A 19,685-nucleotide genomic window follows, 5' to 3' on the forward strand; every position below is an offset into this window, starting at 1 on the left:
TTTCATCACAGACAAACAAATGGATATCATAATGACGCTTAAATTAAATTTCGTCCCACTAATATATTTAATTAAATATGTTATTATAGTAAGACCTTTATGTTTATTGCGCATCTTTATGTGTGAGTGTATGTATGTTCCCTCAGTAGTGAGCAGTAGGAGTCATTTGTTGATGAAGGAGTATGTTTTGGGGAAGCATAACAAAGAATTTAGATCCACAGAAAGCCCTTAATTCAGATGGTAAGCTCTTTATTGCTATAACAAAGACACAATGCATAATTTCCACAGCTGTCATTAGTGGTCCACAGGACAGAAAACAATGAAATGGCTAATTGATTTTGATCTTAATGAGCAATAACTGCCAGTGCAGACACACAGGCTGCAGCTGCAGCCACATGCCCAAACAGGCAATCCAGAAGAAACTGAGACACGCAATAAACAGATAATTTCTCTCACACATGATGACACACAGAACATGTGTGTCTATAGATGAACAGAATGTACCCTGCAAAACACATTAACATACAGTAAGCCAACACCCTCTACCCTTTCTACTCCCCAAACTCAAAATCCACACAGTGAAACCACTCCTGTATATTGCTGTCAACCATATATCAAAATCCCTTCGGTTGTCTGTGATTTATGACTCTGACTAATTACATCGCTGTTCTTCAGAGAGCAGGGGTGGGAGGGAGAAAGGGAAGCTGGAAAGAGAGTGGGTGAAATGGGGGCGGGTCCTGTGCTACTAAACCACACTCTGGTGTTTTTGTGGAGGAGACACTATGGACAGTATGTGAACTAAAATACTTTGATATTAAAACACAGAATTATGTCACCCCCCACACATATGTTACAGGATTAAATATAACTACTAAGTGGACTGGTAAATTTGTAGTGTGGTGTAACACACTTTTCTCTAAATTCTACAGAAGTCTTGTCTTTAGGCCATATATTTAGTCAGTAAGGGGTAAACTTCTATCAGCACTTTCGCCATCAGAGAAAATGCAGCTGGAGTTTGAGCTTCGATTTCACAATCATTAAAAAAGTATCTAACAAGTATGTTCAAGACAAGAGATGTTAATCTTGAATCTTTCCTCAATTACGCTGTGCTGGTTTGTTGATGAGACAGTTTCACAATAGGCATGTTTTTCACCAAAAAGTTCAGTCTTCATTAAACACATCCCAGCTTGCATTCAACCCTGCAGGTATGGAGAAAGTGACAGACAACTCAGCAGTGGTCATATATGGTAAAAAAAACAACAACAACAACAAAAAAAACATGTTAAATAAGAAATCCAAAAAAGTCAAACCTTAAAGCCCTTGTTGCAGTATTCATCTAATAGCATTGAGCAAGTGTATTTCACTGGAATACACAGCAGAGATTTACAGGGAGAGAGGGGCAGAGATAGCAGAGATATGTGTGTAATACTGGGATGCTGTTATCTCTTTAGCCAGTGTAGCTGTTTATCACAGCAGTCAATCACTAAGTAATCACTATCTGTAAGGCACTCCTTCCACTTTCACTGCCTAAGAACCCTTGGTCAGCTTCCACTGCCTGGGCTGTCGGAGATAAAGATATTACAAAGAGTGAGCAAGCAGACTCGATGACAGATTCTATTAGTTTGTATATTATTTATCACCCTTTATCCAAACTTAAAATGTCATACGATACAGCAATTGTAGTGAGGCGTCTTTTTGATGAAGAAGAAGGTAACTTTATCAATCCCTCGACCCTCTCTTGTTATTATTATAACAATATTATACTCATGCATTAACATATGGAGAGCTGTCAGAGCGAGGGGGCTGCCATTAAATTGACACCCGAAGCAGTTAGAGGTTCAGCGCCTTGCTCAAGGGAACATTCGGCAGTGCCCAAAAGGTGAAGTGGCACCTCTCCAGCTACCAGTCCACAAACCATATGACTGGTCCGTGCTGGAGTTGATCAGGTGACCCAAGCCAAGCCCCCACATTCATGGGTTTCAGCTTCTCAAATGTGAAGATTTGCCAATTTTCTCTGTTTTATGTCATTGTAAACTAAACTAATTTGACTTCTGGACTGTTCGCTGAACAAAACAAGCAACTTGAAGACGTCCCCTTAGGTTTTGAGACATTTTTCAGCCATTTCATACAAGACTCATTTAATGAAAAAATAACTACTTGCAGCCCTTCGCAAATCCATCTCAATAAATCAAAAATCAAGTTGTCCGTCTAATCTGCAATTACAGCAGAATGTATTTGACCAGATCACTGATGACCTCCAACCTCTATGTCTTTCCTTATGACCCACACTGATCCTAGTCTGGTTCTCTGGCTGACTTATCTTCCCCTCCAGTGACTCCACCACCACCTTAGGAATGCCATTCCAGTCAGTCCATAATTCCCGCTCAGTGTTCCCAGTAATCCCCTTCTCCGGCTGTTCTGAGCCTACTTCCTTCCCTTTCCGCACAGCTGCTGGACTGTCCAGCTTGCTCTAATAATAGGACAACAATGCCCGCCCCACGCCCGGACACACTGCACAACTACTAACAAAAAAAACCCCTTAACATCTAAACTCTTTGCATGGAATCTGAAACTAATGATTATTTTCATTCTTGATGAATCTGTCGATTATATCATCAATTAATCAAATGTCTTGTTTTGTCCACAACCCAAATATATTCAGCATTCACATGTGAAATTAGTTTTAAAAGCGATTATGGATCAATTATCAAAATAGTAGCCGATTGAAAACAAATGACAACTAATCAATTAATCGACTAATCATTGCAGCTCAAAGTTTACTTTAGCAGATAATATATTTTATACAGAAAGGTCCAAGAACGTTTAATTAACATAAATGTTTAATGTCACTACAGTTATTGACATCCAACTCCAAAAGAGCAACTTCCTAAATTGTTGACATTTAGCAGTCTGTGTGTATGTCACAGACTGCAGCATGTAAACACATGTTGGTGGAGGAATGATTATGAGCCTGCACACTCAAGTGAGCTGTGGTAGAGGAGTCAGAGAAGACACTGTAATCATGCAGGAGCTGATAAATGAAGGCTATACACTGCTAAAGTAGTTGAACGCTACTTTGTGCCTTTGCCTGTGTGTTGGAATGGGACTACTCCTCCTGTAAATAAATGTCACATTTATGTTGCATGGTCCTGTCAGCAAAGCAGCCCCAAGCTGCACACACAAAGACCAAAAAACGGGAGGCATTAGTCAGAAGAGTCTGAAGAGAATGAGAGCTGGACTGACTTTCCTTTTCTCATCTTCTGCTGTCCCACTTGCAGGAGCACAGCTCTGAATCAACACATCTTTGTGTTTTTGAGCCCAACATTTCTTCAAAATTTTTCTCTGCATTCATTTCTTCCATAAAAAAAGATAGTTTGCTTCTTTCCACCCAGTCTACTGTGCTTCTTTCTCTGACAGATCAGTTTGATAACGTAGCTTCCCCGGCACGTGAAAAGCTTTCTTCCACACCTCCTCCTCCCTTTCAACACCCCTCCGCCATTCCACCAAGAGCGCAACCATGCCACAGAAAAGCTCATAAAATTTATATCTCAGACTCCCTTTTTTGCTCTTACAGAATATTTGGCCGGCAAATGGAGAGAAAAAAAAAAAGTGAAAAAGAGTGGAATGCTAGTGCTCACCTCAGACTAGGTCCCACTGCCGCAGGGAAAGCAGAGGGAATATCATCCTCAGTCCACACAGAAAACCAAGAGCAACAAGTAATAGTAACTCCAGAGATTTCTCTTCCCCTGTCTCGCACTCCTGCTTCCTTGCTCCGTTTCTCCTTCTGCTTTGCACTCATTCAGGCTACAGTAGCTGCAGTGGACTGAGCAAGTATGCATGTAGTGTGTGTGTGTGTGTGTGTGAGGGTGTGAGTGAGTGTGTGTATGGTCCTGTGGACTCCTGCAGGGGTATTGACTCTTAGCAGGGTTCAGGTCCTCCCCCTTCTCAGGCTCACAGAGAGAGAGAAAAAAACTCACCCACACACCCAAACAGAGGGCAGGAGAGTACTCTCTTTGTCTTTTGTTGCTTTCTCTCACTTCCTTTCTCTATCTTCAAATGTCTAACTCCTTGCTTTACAGCCCTTTTCATAGGAATAGGCAAATGAGAGAGACTGTGTGTGTGTGTGTGTGTGTGTGTGTGTGTGCGCACAGGGAAAGCCGTCATGCCTCAGCAGCCGGGGTGGGGAGGAGGAGAAGGAGGCGGAGTTTAGACCTTAGAGAGCTGAATTCCTACCTCACATTCAACCAATCAGAGGACTTGTTGCGGTTGACCAAAACCGCGGGGCCAGGCCAGGCCTCACTACCACACTCCAGCTTTAAAGCATTAGCTGGAGTTTGCTATACACTTAAACTACATTCTACAGCAGTGTTGTGGATGACTGCTACTATTTTTATCTTTGGACATTACTTGTCTTTGTATACAATTCCATTTTGTTCTGCCTAAATGATATTTAAATATTAAATATTCAATGCAAAATATGAAAAAACACATTCTATGTTTCTTAAAATGGCAAGACAAGGACATTTTATTTAAATAGCATATTTCAGGCACAAAGGCAATTGAAAGTGTTGAAAGTTAATAAATAAAAAAACTCCATTAGACATTTAAAACACAATTTACTGGTTCACTTTTTTTCTCCCTTTATCTACAAGATAAACTAGTTAATTTGCTAAATTAATCCAGGCAATTTTCCAAAGAAGACTCAAGTCACCACACAAAACTACAAAAGGTAATGTGATGTTTCCTTGTCTCTTCTCACGTCCCTTCCACCTTCCTGCCAAAGAACAGTACTCTCATGTTTCGGCTGCTGTCCTTGGTGAGACATATGTCAAGCGAGGCATTTGTCCACAGAAGTGACATCAGATCTCCCCCTCCTCCTGCTATTCACACCAGTTTACTTATGGCTACTTCTACTTTTCCTTTTCCTTCTCTCGTCTTCTCACCACATCAAGTCACGCTAAAGCCTTAGGGCTGTGGAATAAGAATAATATCATATGATGATGCTTTTTTAATAAACTGCGAAACTGGGTTATGCTAGCTCTTTTATTCAAATACAATGCACTGTTGTTCATCACCAAAATGGCTTTATTATTGCTGTAACATATATTTTTGTGTCTGAAAATACATAATTGAAGATGGTACTATAACAAGACTAATTCTACAGCCACGCCAGCAACTCTACAAGTCTATAATTAGTCACCGCGGTGCTTCACGTGAAATGCTAACATCAGGAAGCTAACATGCTCAGTGCTACAATGCTATCATGCTGATGTCTAACAGGTATAATGTTGATCATGTTCAACAGCTTAATGTAGCATGTTAACATGCAAATTAGCATGTTAAATTAGCAAGGTTACACCTGTGGCTAATGAGGATTTCATTTGTTTTGCAGGTTAATACACCAAAGTACTGAAAGTTGAAATGAACCAAACAAATTGAAATGTTGACCTGACGGTGCTAGATGAAAAGTGAAGGGATCATTCATTCATCAAATTATTATTATTTTTAAAAAAAATGATTTGAATTATTACATTTTATGGGAATCCATGTTATATTTATGAAGACATTTCACTAAAAAACACAAATGTCAACCTCCTGGTGGCAAAAGAGGAAGAGTTCATAAAAGTCATTAGGATTCATCGTCTGGGAACCCTGACTGTTTGTATCAAATTACCTGACAATCCATCCAACAGTTGATGAGATATTTTATGAGATTTGCAGGTCAACACTGCCATCCCTAGAACCATGCCACTACTTTGGCTAATAATGTAATGCTGACTGACAGATACTGTGGTGACAAGATGTTTCGTCTATTAATGTCTATATTATTCATAATTATACCAACGGAGTATTAAAAAAGCCAAGAGGTTTGAATAAACTGATGACAGCTACACGTTTCCTCCACTCCACTCTCAAAACCAAAAAAGGAACAGCCCTGTTTCCACAAATATTCAGTAAATGTTAAATGATACAAATTGTTCTGGTGTGGAGGCAGTCTGTGACATAGTTGAAGATTGGCTAAATATGTGGATCTATTACTTTCACATGTTTCTTGCTTCTGAGGCACCCAGCACAACTCGAAAAACTCCAGTTAAACATCATGTTGTCAGTTTGTTGTGCACAACAGCTTGGTGATGAGAGTTATTTGTCACATTTTGGCTTCTGATTACTAATTTTTTTTGAAGACTGGCTTGATCACTTCTAAATTTCCAAACAGTTCATGACAACTAGGGAAAATTGCTTCACATGCCAGTAAAAAATGCTAAATACAGAAATATATAAGACAAATGTCCATGGGCATATATAGCTTGTATGCAGGGACATATTTTAAGGGCAATAGTGAAAATTTTCTAAAGTCTAATACAAACAGTTACCAGGAAAAACATTGAAAAGAATGAGAAGAAAAATGGGAAAGACAGAAACCCAAAGGCTGAAATGACATAGTGAGTGAGTACTTTGGTATGTGGGCTATAGAGTTACACAGGGACAAAAAGTGAAGCAGTGTTGTCCACTCGTATAGACAACTCTGACACGCCTCTCCTTTTATCTTTGTGTCTGTTTGTCTCCCTTTCTGTCTCACTAATCCCACAGCCCCTGTCACGCTGTTTATTTTCCTGAGTCGATTTGTGTACGTTAAAATTAAGAACATGCAGAGTGAAGACTTTTTTTATCCTTGTTTGTTTAGTCTAGGCATAGATTATTGTTAAAGAGTATAGTCATGTTCTTGGAAGTAAAATCCACAACCAGTGGAATAGAGTTTTTCAAATGGATCTCCTTTGAGAAACAGCACTTATGTTACTGCTCAAACAGAATTAAGAATATAACAAAAACAGACACAAAAACAGCATATATAGGAGAGATTAAGAAAAGGCAAAGCAGTATAACAGCGGCAAGCAGAAAGCAAGGAATGGAAAGTCCCAGTGTGACAAAAGGGCTGAAACATCAGTGACAAACAAGGAAACAAACATTCAGTCAGACGTGTATCACTGTATCCTAATGATCTGTCTATAGAAGTAACTCTCTCACTCTGTTGAGTGATTGGGTGCTAAAAAATAATCCAAAATGTTTGTGCTGAGGCACAACTTAATGCATAACAAAATGACACTTTGCTCCTAAGAAAGCTGAGTCAGAAAAAAATGAACAAAATCAAAAACTACATCAATTCAAATCAGAGTGTCTGGCTTACGAATCGTCTCTTAATTCCTCTTGTCAGTAAAAGCAGAGAAATGCTCGGCACGTGGGGTCAGGCTGCTACCATGCCTACCATGCCAGCAAGTGCTTTTTGTGGAAGGTTTCCAAAGGGAATTCAACTTATAAAAGGCTAGAACTGGGACGTCCTGGGGCCTGGCGGTCTAACAAGCATACCACGTAACTGCCCCCTGGTTTCACCAGGGCCTTTATCACATTTCATTAATGTCTCTTTCTCAAATGTCACTTTTTACTGTCAACTATCTAATGAAGGCAACATCAAACAACTAAATACAAAACCTGCTCTTGCAGAGTAACATACTGAACTCTGAGTGCCTTGTCATAAATGGAGCATTGTGTCAGATTAGGTAGGGCACTCAAGTTCTAACTTTCAATCTACTGATTCACTCATGCAAATGTTTGCTGCTGTACTGTAGCTCCCCCCACCATCAAAACCTCTTCCATATGAGCTATTGTTGACTTTACAAAGATCTGATCACGTATGTCATTGTTATGCTGGGAGGATTAGTTCTTCTAGCACAATCCTTGAAGCTGCTTAGATTCTTTGAGAGCACTCTCAAAGACAAAAGCAAATCTAACAGCATTACAGCGTGACGCACTTCATGTTACATCTATATGAAAATTGCTACACAAACAAAGTCTGATTAATTGATTGATAACCTTTTGGTATAAACGGTCAATTCTTTGATGGAAGTGTGTTACAGAAACATTTTGGGTTTAAAACAAGCAGCAACCTTCGGGCTGAAAATGAGGACAATGAGATAATTCCTTAAACGTGCATTCTTTGTAATGGCCAGAACAGAGCGACTCCGCTGGTTGCAAAAACAAAACTTCTCGCCAGATTTATTCCCTCAGAAAACACTTTCCTAATAGGTTTATGGTCTCAGTCGCTAGTTTCAAGTCTTCTTCAATACAGCATGATGGTTATTCTGTAAATCTACTGCTGCAGATAACTAGACTTAAACTTGTTTTTTAGTGCTGTCTGTGTTTTCATCTTAGAGTTTGACCCTTTCAACATTTTAGTCACCTAAAAATTTCTTGTTCAGTGTTTGGTTGCACTGCATGCCACTTTGAGGAGTCGGCTGTTTTTTTTCCAGCAAGTACATTTTGTTTTAAGCCTGTTTTTTGCTAGGCAAAATTAGCATCTCAATTAATATAATTTAATGTGAATTGCACCTTACTAACCAAGCTAGCTATTTCCACCCTCTCATCCCAATATAGTCACTATAAAAAAAAAACAAGATGACGGCGGCCAAAATGCCAAACCCGAGGCTTCAAAATATTAGTTCATAAACCAATAGGCTACATCCACTTTTTTACAGTCTATTTTCTAAAAGCTGAGTTTATAATAAAAAATGTATAATATGTGATGTTTTGGCAGTTAACCTCATGGATTCATTTAATTGTGATGGTATAACACAAAGCAGATATAACAGCACTTTAACCCCTTGATGCCTGAATTTATTTACAATAATAAAAAAAAAGGTATGATGCAAATTAGTGACAACAGGCATAAACGAGAAACTAGTGCTTGCAAAAGGTTCCCAGGTACGTATTGAATATGCGCAAACAGGCATTGGGGGAATACATACGCTATCTCAGCTGCAGTCTGAAGGGAAGAGGTGCGAATTTGCAACAATCGGTGTTAAGGGTTAAAGACTTTAAATAAAAACTTCCAAAAATGTGATATTGCTACTTTTCCAAAGCTTAACTTTCTGGCTCAAATTACCTCATTTTCCTACCAGCAATGGTACTGAAATAAATACTGTGGTGGATCATCACAGATCTGTAACCGGGTAAACAACATAAACAATGAGGAAGGATAAACAAAGCACTGATTAAGATCAGTTTATCTTGTGATACTAGCATCCTGCTTTGATTAGAATCAAATATTCATGCAGATTTCTGACTTTACCAGTTTCCTTTCACATAGTTAGTTAATATGTTCCAGCTCGCATTCCCTCACCACTCTCACCCTCTCTGGCACTCTTTGCTTAATGTGGGACTGGCACATTTACATAAGATTTACAGAGACATGAAAAGCACATTCCCAACATAAATTTGTTGTGAGCGTGTAACAAGCTCATGACTGTGTTTGGATCAATTTCTGCCCCTTGCAGTCACTTCAACTTAGACACACACCACACTTCGACATCAACACATACCAATGGGCACATACTAGCACACGAACATGCACACTAGTACCCAAACACACAAACTACACTAACATGCTTAACATCTACTTAACATATAGAAAAGGCAAAATTTACACTTACAAGGTAGATTTATTTATCATTTTACAACACAGGGTTGTAAAACAAGATGACACATTCTAATTTCCCTTAACTCTCTATTGTCTCACATACTATGCACTGCTTCTTGTCCCTCCCTCTGTCCCTCATCCCCTTCTCGGCAGTGCTCTGTTGACTGACAGTCTCCCATCAGGGAGGCTTTCTGACAAATGGGGCCAAATGGAGTCGTGCCACTGTTGCTGCTGGCCGCATGTCAGCTCTCAGAGGTTACTGCTTAGCTCTGCTCTTACACTGTTATTTATATCCACCATCACCAGACTAGTTTTCAGTGTTTGATGAACTTTTCATGTGCCATCTCCTGTGAGAACCTCACGGCTGTGGCTCTGGTTTGCAATCTGCTAAATTTTTCAGTTCTATATGTATGTGTTGGAACAATACGATTAGAAAATGCGTAATATCTTTTATTTCTGAATGACTTGACAAGACTTTGCATTTTCACAATAAAAAGGAGAGGAGATGTTCTTGTACTTTTTGGATAGATCACTTTTACTACTTGGTTCAAAAATCGAGTTGTTCAGGAACAGTGTGTGAGAGTACCAGTGTCAGATATGGCCTTTTTTGACAACAGGAACCTTTTTAGGATCTCAAGAACTTTACTTCCATTTCAAACACCAGTTTCAGTTTCTGCTTCCAAGGTAAGTAGTGCTTTTTCAGTGGCCCGTGACTATAAAGGCAGATTATGTGTTGCAATGTCTGATTGCACAAGCACAGTTATTCAGATTACAAGCAAGGTGTGTCATCCAGTGCATGTCTCCTTTACAACATGCATCACAAATTTACTTAACACTCATCTACGTTTACCTGTTTTTTTCTCCACACACAAAAATGAAACCCAGCAGTCACTTTGATTTGCATATTTGTGTAGGCAAATCTGATCGCCCTAAAGACATTTTTGTTCCTGAGTTTAGTTCTTGAGGCTGTTCATTTCCTGGGATAATTTGTCCAAAAGGTAAACTGCATAAGAAGCACAAATGCTTTCTGAATAGATCAATCATACTCATTCTTAGTTCCCCTGAGACTATTACTAGTAGCAGGCCTTTTATAGCTTTTTAGGACAAATATGTGGATAACAGCAGATGACTCTGAATCCAGGAGTGAAAGCACCTGGGCACATCAGGGCCTGATTGTTCCAGCCACATTTAGACATTGCCAGGTCAAGGATACATTCATCCAAATATGTAGAGTAGTGTCAACACAAATGTGTCCTTGACCTCCTTGAAGGACCACCTAGTCAAGTTTGTAGTAAATATATATAGCGCTCAACAAAGCTACCAAACAGACCTCTCTGTCCTTCTCTATATTGTAACCTCAAACCAAATTCCCTGAATCCCTAAGAAAGGCCTTTAAAGTAATGCAACAAGGCAGAATTTCCTCACTTTGCCAAATATCTTTCCACCAAAGGTTTAAAATCTAGATTTGCTTCCCAAAAATGCAAGTACAAAAACACACGCAAACACCCAGCCCTACACACACAAACGTGTTTACAACAGCAGCCTGGAAACAGGACAGACTAAACATGTTTTTAGGAGGCTCTAAAGTCTTAGACAACACTCATCTGCTGAGGCTGTAACCTCATAGAGTGAAGAAAGTCTCTAGTACATCAGAATGAACTTGATTTAACCATAAGGCCTGGTTCAAGACAGTGTTTCCTCTCTTAAAGCTAGATTAAAATTTATAAGCCGACAGCCCAGTTCCTAAATTTACACGCCCTGTACTACCAAGCTCCAAAGTCTGGCTAGATTTCAGAACATGACAACACAAGCAAGAATAAATCTTTTATTAAAAGCTGAACATTCTTGAAGACAAAGCCCTGCAGCACTTTCACCCACAAGACCACACTTTCATCTGGATCAAATCTGGGAATTTTCGAAGTGTAGTCAGAAACCCTAATTCACCTCAAAATGGAAAATGAGAGTAAAGCCCCTTGTTTTTCACAAAAATGCTTTATAGTGACATAGAAGAAATCTCAACTGGTTTAATCCCCTGTCTAATAAAAGTGCTGTACAAACACACACATACACACACTCAAGTACAGACACACACATACTCAAAAATTGTCCCTGTGTTTTCTCCTCCAGTACATGAGCAGGCATTCAACCTTTCTCAACTAGGACAAAAACATGCAGACCTATTTACATGTCAATGAAGGCCACGGATAACAACTCCCTTTTTACTTTCCCTCCTCAATCTTCCGCTCATCTCTGTGTGTTCCTGTAAACTAGTAGCCGTGCTCATTTTGATGTTTGCTAAAAGCATGGCTTCTTGTAAAGAGAAATATTTTCTCAGCATATTACTGAAAAAAACTGCTGTTTGCACACTGTTGTGTGCACAATGGACCACGACTCTAGACTTATGTAATAAAACTAAAGATGCAGATTGAGATTATATATCTGACTATTGTTTGAGTTATTTAAGTGGCCACTTTTATATTAGCTTTTCTGGTATCAATACCACTTACAACATTAAAGTAGTATCAAAGTACTGTACAGTAAGAGAGGTAATCTCCAGTAGTATGTTTTCTTTAGATAGAAAAAGGAACTAGGTAGATGTAGTTAGAGTGTCAGCTAGATGCAGACAGCACATCAACATCTACCTCATATGCAAAATACACAAAGCAATTTGTAATATATGAAAAAAATGCACTGGAAGGATTTCTATAATCAACAGCAATAAGGTCTGTGTGCATGTATGTGTTTGTGTGTATGAGTGAGTGAGAAAGAGAGTGAAAACTGATGCCTACAAGCCTAGGAGGCGTGAACTCTTCCTGAGGCTTGCAAGCCTGAATGTAATCGGATGATATCAGATTATTGCCCTTTCTACTCTCACTTTTCTATTTATATTGCACCTTTAGAAGATATCCTCTGAGGCTGTGCTCGTTGAGAGGGGCCTGCTGACTGGGTGAGATGAGAGAGTAGTCAATCACTGTATGAAGTTGACATTCTATGTTGGGAAACCTTAACTGTGATGGTGAGAAAATGCTCAATGTTCTCACATCTTCAGGTTAGATTGTAAACAGAAGTTTCACGTCTCAAGAGATGGATAAAAGTGATGAAGTTTTGCAGTTTTCTTTCCCTTTCTTTGTCCGTCCTTCTCCATCATGGCAGACAGCCCAGTGCATAAAGCAATGTGGCTTATACACTGGCGAAGAGAAACTATGGTCTCTTGGAAATATGTTCTCTGTTGACTCATTCTTGTAACCACATTCTTCATCAGCAGCACAGCAGAGTCCTTCCCACCGGCCATGAAGACAAAACACCGTCTTTTCTGGCCCAGTTAATAATACACCATTTTTTCTGCCTTTTAACTATCTAGTTTAGGCTCCAACATTTGGAGAAATGGAGAAAAAAGAAAAGTGGCAGTGGAAAATGAGGGAAGAGAAACAGCGAGCACTCTCACTGGCCTACAGTGCAGGCTAGATTCCCCTGGATTTATTTGTGTACATAACTCTTTCTCTTTCTGTCTCTCCCCTTCTCTTTCCCTCTCCCACTTTCATTCTTTCGCGCCGCTCTGTGTCTCTAACACAAACACCCACATGCTGCAACCACTACACAGCATTCAAATATACTGATTCACATAACCATTGAATTATCTTGCTGCATTTTAACAGAAATGGTACACCCACAACCCTCACATATGTAACGGTTCATTATTGCATTCAAAAGAACAAGAAGAGAGCTTCCTGCTCTATGAAGCTTGCACCAAAATATCCAGAAATGAATAACTAAAAGACAAGGCAAATTCCAAAGCATACATTTTGGACTTTCATAGCCACAACAAAACCTGTTAAAATAATGACCAAAAGGTCATTAGCGTAAAATGTCGTTAGCAGGCTGTTGATTTCATCACATTGCCATGTAACACCCCTCACCCCTTGACCCCCTACCCAAAAGAACAGACTGAAGTCCTATTCATCTGACCACAGAGCCCCTAGTCAACAGCTTAAGAGCCAAATGGAGAGCCTAGTCATAGTAGCAAGCTTACAGGAAAACCTTGTGACATGATTTCCTTGTTCACCAACACTCGGTTTAACTTTTCCCACAGTTTCATCCTCATCATTTCCAATCCTTTCCTCCCTCCCTGGCACTTCAAATCTCACTCACCATGCTGTGCTTCTGGATGGGTGCTGGTGTCAGGGTCCATGTTAAATTCACAGGCTGATGAGCGCCTGGATCAACACATCCATATCCTAAGGCAAAGTCGGCTCTGAAACTGAACTGCAACTACTCAAACTATTCCTACAACTGCTGTTTTATTTCTACTGCCACCACCACTACCGTCTCCTCTCCGCTGTTCTCTCCAGTCAGAGCTACTGGCTCTGGTCTGGCCCCTACAGCCTGCCAGCTCAGCTCAGGCTTCTACCGCTGTGTTACATCTGTCTGACTGAGCCCCTCTCTGGAGAGTGGGGGGAGAGAGAGAGGAGAGAGAGAGAGAGAGATTATAATGAATCACAGAATGGGAGGGATAAGAGAGAGGAGCAGTTTCCACACTGTGGTGGTTGGAGAGAGAGAGGGGGAGAGATATGGCTATATAGGGTTGTGACAGTGCTGAATATTTCCACAATTTTACACTCAGCATATTTTTTTCTCATCATAAAGAGAACTTAGTAACATTAGTTTGGAAAACATTAGCATGCCAGAATAATTTATGAAGTTATATAGTGTAGTACAGCAGCCTGGGCATTAACAATGGGTGGACTCAAAAGCCTGTTGGGGTTGTGCTGGCTGGGCATGGTTTCTGCTCTCATTTCAATGCAACACATAAAACAGCACGTGTTGCTTAAGCTGACTTCAAGTGACAGCTTGTGTGGCAAATTAGGACTACAACTAATGATTATTTTCATTCAAAATTGATCGCTTAGGCTATGAAATGTAAAATATACACCAAAAGAAATGCTATTCACAATTTCTCAGAGCTCAGAGTGATGTCTTCAAATTGCTTGTTTTGTCCAACCTACCCCAAAACCCAAGATATTCATTCTGGGAATACAGGGAATGAATAAAATCTTTGTTTGAAAAATCACTGAAAGGATAAATTAATTATCAGTTTAGTTGCCATCAAATGTTCTGCTGATAAACCAACTGATTAATGGACTAATCCTCCAGCTCTGGTTAACATAGCATGGCAACAAAAAAATAAATTGGTAAACACATGGCTAAATCCAAACGTACAAAGTATTGCACTGAGAACGCTGTCAAGGGAAATGAGTTTGGCGGCAAAGATAGTTGGACTGGTTGCATACCAACATTAGTTCCACATGTTAATAATAACTTCCTTATATTACCTATTTGTAGTTCAGTAATTGTACAACTCTTCCTAAAAGTAGAGATATTACCACAGCATCTTCACTGACTGCTACTGTTTGATTATCAGCTGAAAGGGATACCTGCTCACATGCCACTCCTGCCACTCTATTCCTTCAGCACTGTCACACAGCCAAATGAGAGCCCCAGCCAACCTTTACCTTGAAAACATTTTAATCTTAACTATCCCAGGTTCTTGATAAGTTTTAGCTCCCCCTATGTGAGATATTTATTTTCATCTTTATCAAAACTGTAAGACAAGACACTGACAAAGCCAATTATTTAGTGGTGTGCTGGCAGGATAGACTGTGGTGACTTGCACAAAGTCAAGAAATACTATTTCGTGTAATGATAGCTATTGCGATTATAAACTGAGGAAAGAAATGTAGGCAAGTAGGACTTTGTCAAATTAAACATCACAGGGAATGTTAAGATACTTAAACCCCATGTGAGGCAGTATTTAGGCTACAAGGCATGTAAAAATCAGCCTTTGGTCAGTTATCCAGTTCTATTTAATCCTATCTAAGATGTTACAGCTTCAGTGAAAATATTAATGGAAACAGTAAAAACTGGAAAATAGGGCAGCATATGCCCCAGCATCTTTAAAGAACCAAGTGTTGAGAACTTCTCCAAAGCAGCATCCAGAAAATAAAACTTTCACCTCAGTAAAATTAAGCGTAGTTGTTCTGGTGGGAGCGTAGCAGCGCTCTTCGTCTCTAGCATGTTTGTGCCAAAACCTCAACGAGTTCAAAAGAACAGAGGAGGCAGCCGCTCACTATTCAGTCGGAGGATGAGACGAGATGAGAGCGCTCTCTGATTTGCTGTGGATTCCTATTCATCTAAGTGTAGTTTTTATTCATCACACTGCTTATTTAGAGCCCGTGTCACACAAGGACAAGAGCAATCCTACGCCAATGAATAATTTAGTAAAACATAGACTGTCAGTGTTTGCAGTGTTGTGATGTGGAACAGGTTTTAAAAACTATACCAGGTGCACACACAGACACACACACACAAATACAACTTTAAAGGTTAGATACTGAAGAGGAGACTAGAACATGTATTACTGTTTCAGGGATACATTTAACAACAGCCTTTCGGTCAATATTGTATTCAAAGAGGCAAACACTTGTTTTTGTTCATGCAAAATATTATTTTGTCAGTGTTGCCAGTGAATGTGTTCAGAGTGTTTTAATGAAGCTCTAGCAGTATCTCACCTCAGCACTGATGCTAAAAGTAATGCACATTGTATACCTTATATTTCATGGCAATATTGATCAATTTACAATTGTTTTCATCACATTTATGGTACTTACAGTTGTTGTCTTAATTTTAAACAACAAAGGTGATTCACAGACACATTCAAACATGCATTTAAAGCCCTAGTCATGCTTTTTATAAAAATTTTTTTTAATTTGGCTAAATACCTCAAAAGATGACAGAACAGTTCAAGGGGGCCATGTGTGGTTTTCAATGGCCTCTAGCGGTGAGGTTTCAGATTGCAACCTCTACATTCCCAACCATGTGCTCGTGCTCGAACTAATGAGTGAGCACTCAGCATCAGCCAAAACAGAGACAGACATACAAGCATTGGCATCATAGAAAATGCTGGAAACTCAGGTAAACTCTCACTGCAACAATAAAGTAACATTTTATTGGCTTGTACTAATCCATGCTCGTTGTGATAATGAGACTTTGATACGTCTGCGTTAGCTAGCCTGCCGGCTTTTTAGTAACTATTTGTGTATCTTTCACCAGATAGGCTGAGCAGTGTCAGCATGAATAAATATACTGGATGATAAAGAAAACGGTTAGTGAGCTAGACTGAATATTATGAATGAGATTGTTGCCACACTTAAGTACAGTTTAAACCATAGTAAGCAACGTTACCGTACTGAATGGGTCTTCCACTGTGATGTTGTCCTGCACTTATGTTGCATTATTGTATATTATGTGGTTCACATAAGTTATGATGACTGAGACCCAGTGAAGTAGGTGTGTACCTGAGTATTGGTAAAACAACAATAAATCTAAATTTAACGTTACAAAGCAAACAATGCCAGATCCATGCTAATGTAGCTAGCTGCGCCTGCCTTGCATCACTACACACTAGTATAAACAAATCGTTATAAATTTGCTTCGCTTAAATATATTCTTGAAACCTTAAGCCAAATAAAACACAAAATCCCCATATTGGCAGTAATGTTAGCATACCTGTCCCATAGGATGTTTAGCCAACTCTGGGTCATTTTTTTTTTATCCAAAAGAAAGCGTCTGACCTGAGTTTGGGCTTCAGCACATAACACCTTTTTATCCTTATGTGGAGTTTGTGTTGTGCTGAGAGCCGGTTGCTTTTTTGGTGTTAGCGAACTCCATTTCATCAGCTGCGGTGTTGTCATTGCTGTTGAGGGCAGAATTAGTAGGCAAGAGGCTCAGGAGTGCGATTAAACGTCACATCCTACGTAAGCCAATGGATTTTGCAGAAAATCTGAACTGATTTCTTCACATAGGAAGAGGCATACAGTCTTTCATAGGTAACCAAGAAAGAAAGCCAGTGAATGGTTTATTTGATGTTATTGGAGGTATGTGAGGTTACAACCCATTCACAAACAGGCAAAAAAGTGATTATTTTATTAAAAAACTAAGTATGAAATGATATTATTTTTTACACGACATAATAACCACTGTAATATATTAATTTATTGTAATGCATTCTAGCTAACAAGCGGGAAAGTGTAGCTTGACTTTGAAATTCCGAATCAGCAATTTATAAATGATCGTTCATTATCATCATGGAAGTTTCAGAATGTCATCGGCAGAGTTTCAAAAATGTAAACTGTAATTAGCTGGCAGACTGTGTTTATTCTTTCACCGTCTGTCTCATCTCAGGTAAACAAAATCAACCTAATCATACTTTCAGTAGAATGATGTGTCTCACTCGTCATCATGTCATCGCTTGTATCAGTGAATATATTACAAATATTTTCTAAGCCAAATATGTGCTATGCAGAGAATGCAGGGTAACAGCCATATCTTTGAGGAGACAGGAGGACATCTCTGCTCGCCTCATCATCTAGCCCTCATCATACTCTCAACAAGAATGTGATCTCACTTGGGAGAGATGGGGTATTAAGGAAAGAGACAACTGTCCAAGGCAAAGAATAAGAAAGAAGAAAACTGGAGGCATCTGAAGCATTTGACTGCACACAAAAGAATTTTATCTTTTGACACTTGAATGAAACCCTTCATAAGTTGTATCACATAACATGCCTTGATGCTGCATGCTTCATCAACTCCTGGGCAAAGTGTCTGTCCACATGCAAAAACCATGCAAGAATCTTGGTTAAAAATGCTTATGTAACATTTCTAAGCCAGAAATTCTACAATAGCATTGTCCAACAACACTGTCTCAGGGATAAAAGGCAACAACACCTCAGGACTTAACTCATTTAAACCTAAACTTAATGTTCTGTACTTTACTGTAAAATAATGTAATGACATCATGAAAAGGCACTTAAACTAAATCACCATTGCACACACTGATTTAAAGGTGGGCCATATTAGGTTGCATGCCAGTTAACAACCCAGCAACGGTAACTGTGGGATACAAATGCGTGAATGTCAAACCTCAGTGCCACCTAGTGTCTCACTTTGACTGATTCTGTGTGTTCATTGTCACAAACATCCACAGACCTCACCAGTTTTTACTGAGCCGCTCCATTTTGTCCGTCAGTGCATACACTGGCACATCCAGAAATAAATAGCAGTGTATTACAAGCATTACATTGTCATAAAAAGCAACAGGGGATATGCAACATGACAGCTGCTGTTTGAAAGAGACCAAACCATTTTTCAGAGTCTGTCTTAGTGGTTAGGATGCGAGAGATACGAAGCAGCAAGCTCTCCATCTAGTGGATGTGAGGTAGAAGAAAAGAGTATCAGCATCAGCTCACCTAGCCATATGAGCAATGCAAGGCTCGCTTGCATGTGTCAGTGGTTGATATCAATCGCTGAGGAGCAGAAAGAAGTGCTTCTCTTGAATTAAATTGACAATTTGACTTTTGTATAGACCAAGCATCTGCATATGAGTGCCTAACTTTGACTTTAAGCTGATGTTTAGTAGCTTTGGACAGAAGATTGAAGGGGGGGAAAAAGCCAAAACCAGAGCAAAGCCATTAAAATATAGTCTTAACAATAAATTATATTTTTAATGTCCATAACCATGTTGAATAAGAGTTAAATATTTGATTTATAGAATATTAATACGGTTATTAATCATTCTAATTGATTTAAATGGTTATAAGAAAGTAATTTAAGTATTTCCAGTGTCTTGATGAGTGTGTGTGTTGGGTAGGGGGGTGGGGGAGAGGGAGGGTCCATCCTGATCACTGCAGAGGTATGTCCTCAGGCTACTCACCGCTCTCAGTGGACAGCTGGCTTTGGAATTCTGGAAACTGTGTTTCCACTGGAACGCTGATGGTGCGTCGCAGAAGATGGACCTTGCCTGACGCAGAGCGCTTCTCCTGCAAAAACAAGGGACGCATCTGCTGAGAAAGAGAGAGAAAGAAGAAGACAGAGAGCAAGAGATTCAAGACAGATAAAAGACTGTATAAATATAACAAACGGCACTGATACAAACTAGTCACATAGAGTAGATTGAGTACAGAAGAAGAATCAAAACTACCAAGTAGAAAAATGGTGGCTGCTAGAAATGTAAGAAATGCAATACAATAGGCACAGAGGCTCCTTATCTATGTTGCTGTGGTTATTCTGGTCACCATGTTTAATACTGTGTTGGGCCAATAGTGCACAATAGCTGTAGAGCTTCTGATAAATGAGGTGTCATTGCATAAAACAGAGCAGG

General features: G+C 39.4%; 1 protein-coding gene across 6 annotated transcripts in view; it reads right to left on the minus strand.

Annotated features, from left to right (window-relative positions):
• Positions 1 to 19,327, minus strand: part of dab2ipb (DAB2 interacting protein b) — a 131,449-nt gene extending 112,122 nt beyond the window's left edge. For 2 of the 6 annotated variants that reach the window (XM_038733368.1, XM_038733370.1), the window contains exon 1: positions 19,239 to 19,326. Coding sequence is in view for 1 of the 6 variants with exons in the window: in XM_038733372.1 (XP_038589300.1) it covers positions 13,622 to 13,661 (40 nt within the window). In the remaining 5 variants the exon portion in view is untranslated. Of the gene's footprint in view, positions 1 to 3,638; positions 3,863 to 13,621; positions 13,870 to 19,238 lie in introns of those variants that run through there. The other 4 variants (XM_038733375.1, XM_038733374.1, XM_038733373.1 and 1 more) reach the window with 3 other exon arrangements.
• Positions 19,328 to 19,685: the final 358 nt, after the last annotated feature.

Source organism: Micropterus salmoides, unplaced genomic scaffold (genome assembly GCF_014851395.1).
Source record: "Micropterus salmoides isolate LMB-PRFRI ecotype aquatic unplaced genomic scaffold, ASM1485139v1 Ms_hic_scaffold_20, whole genome shotgun sequence".
NCBI classification, from domain to species: Eukaryota; Metazoa; Chordata; class Actinopteri; order Centrarchiformes; family Centrarchidae; genus Micropterus; species Micropterus salmoides.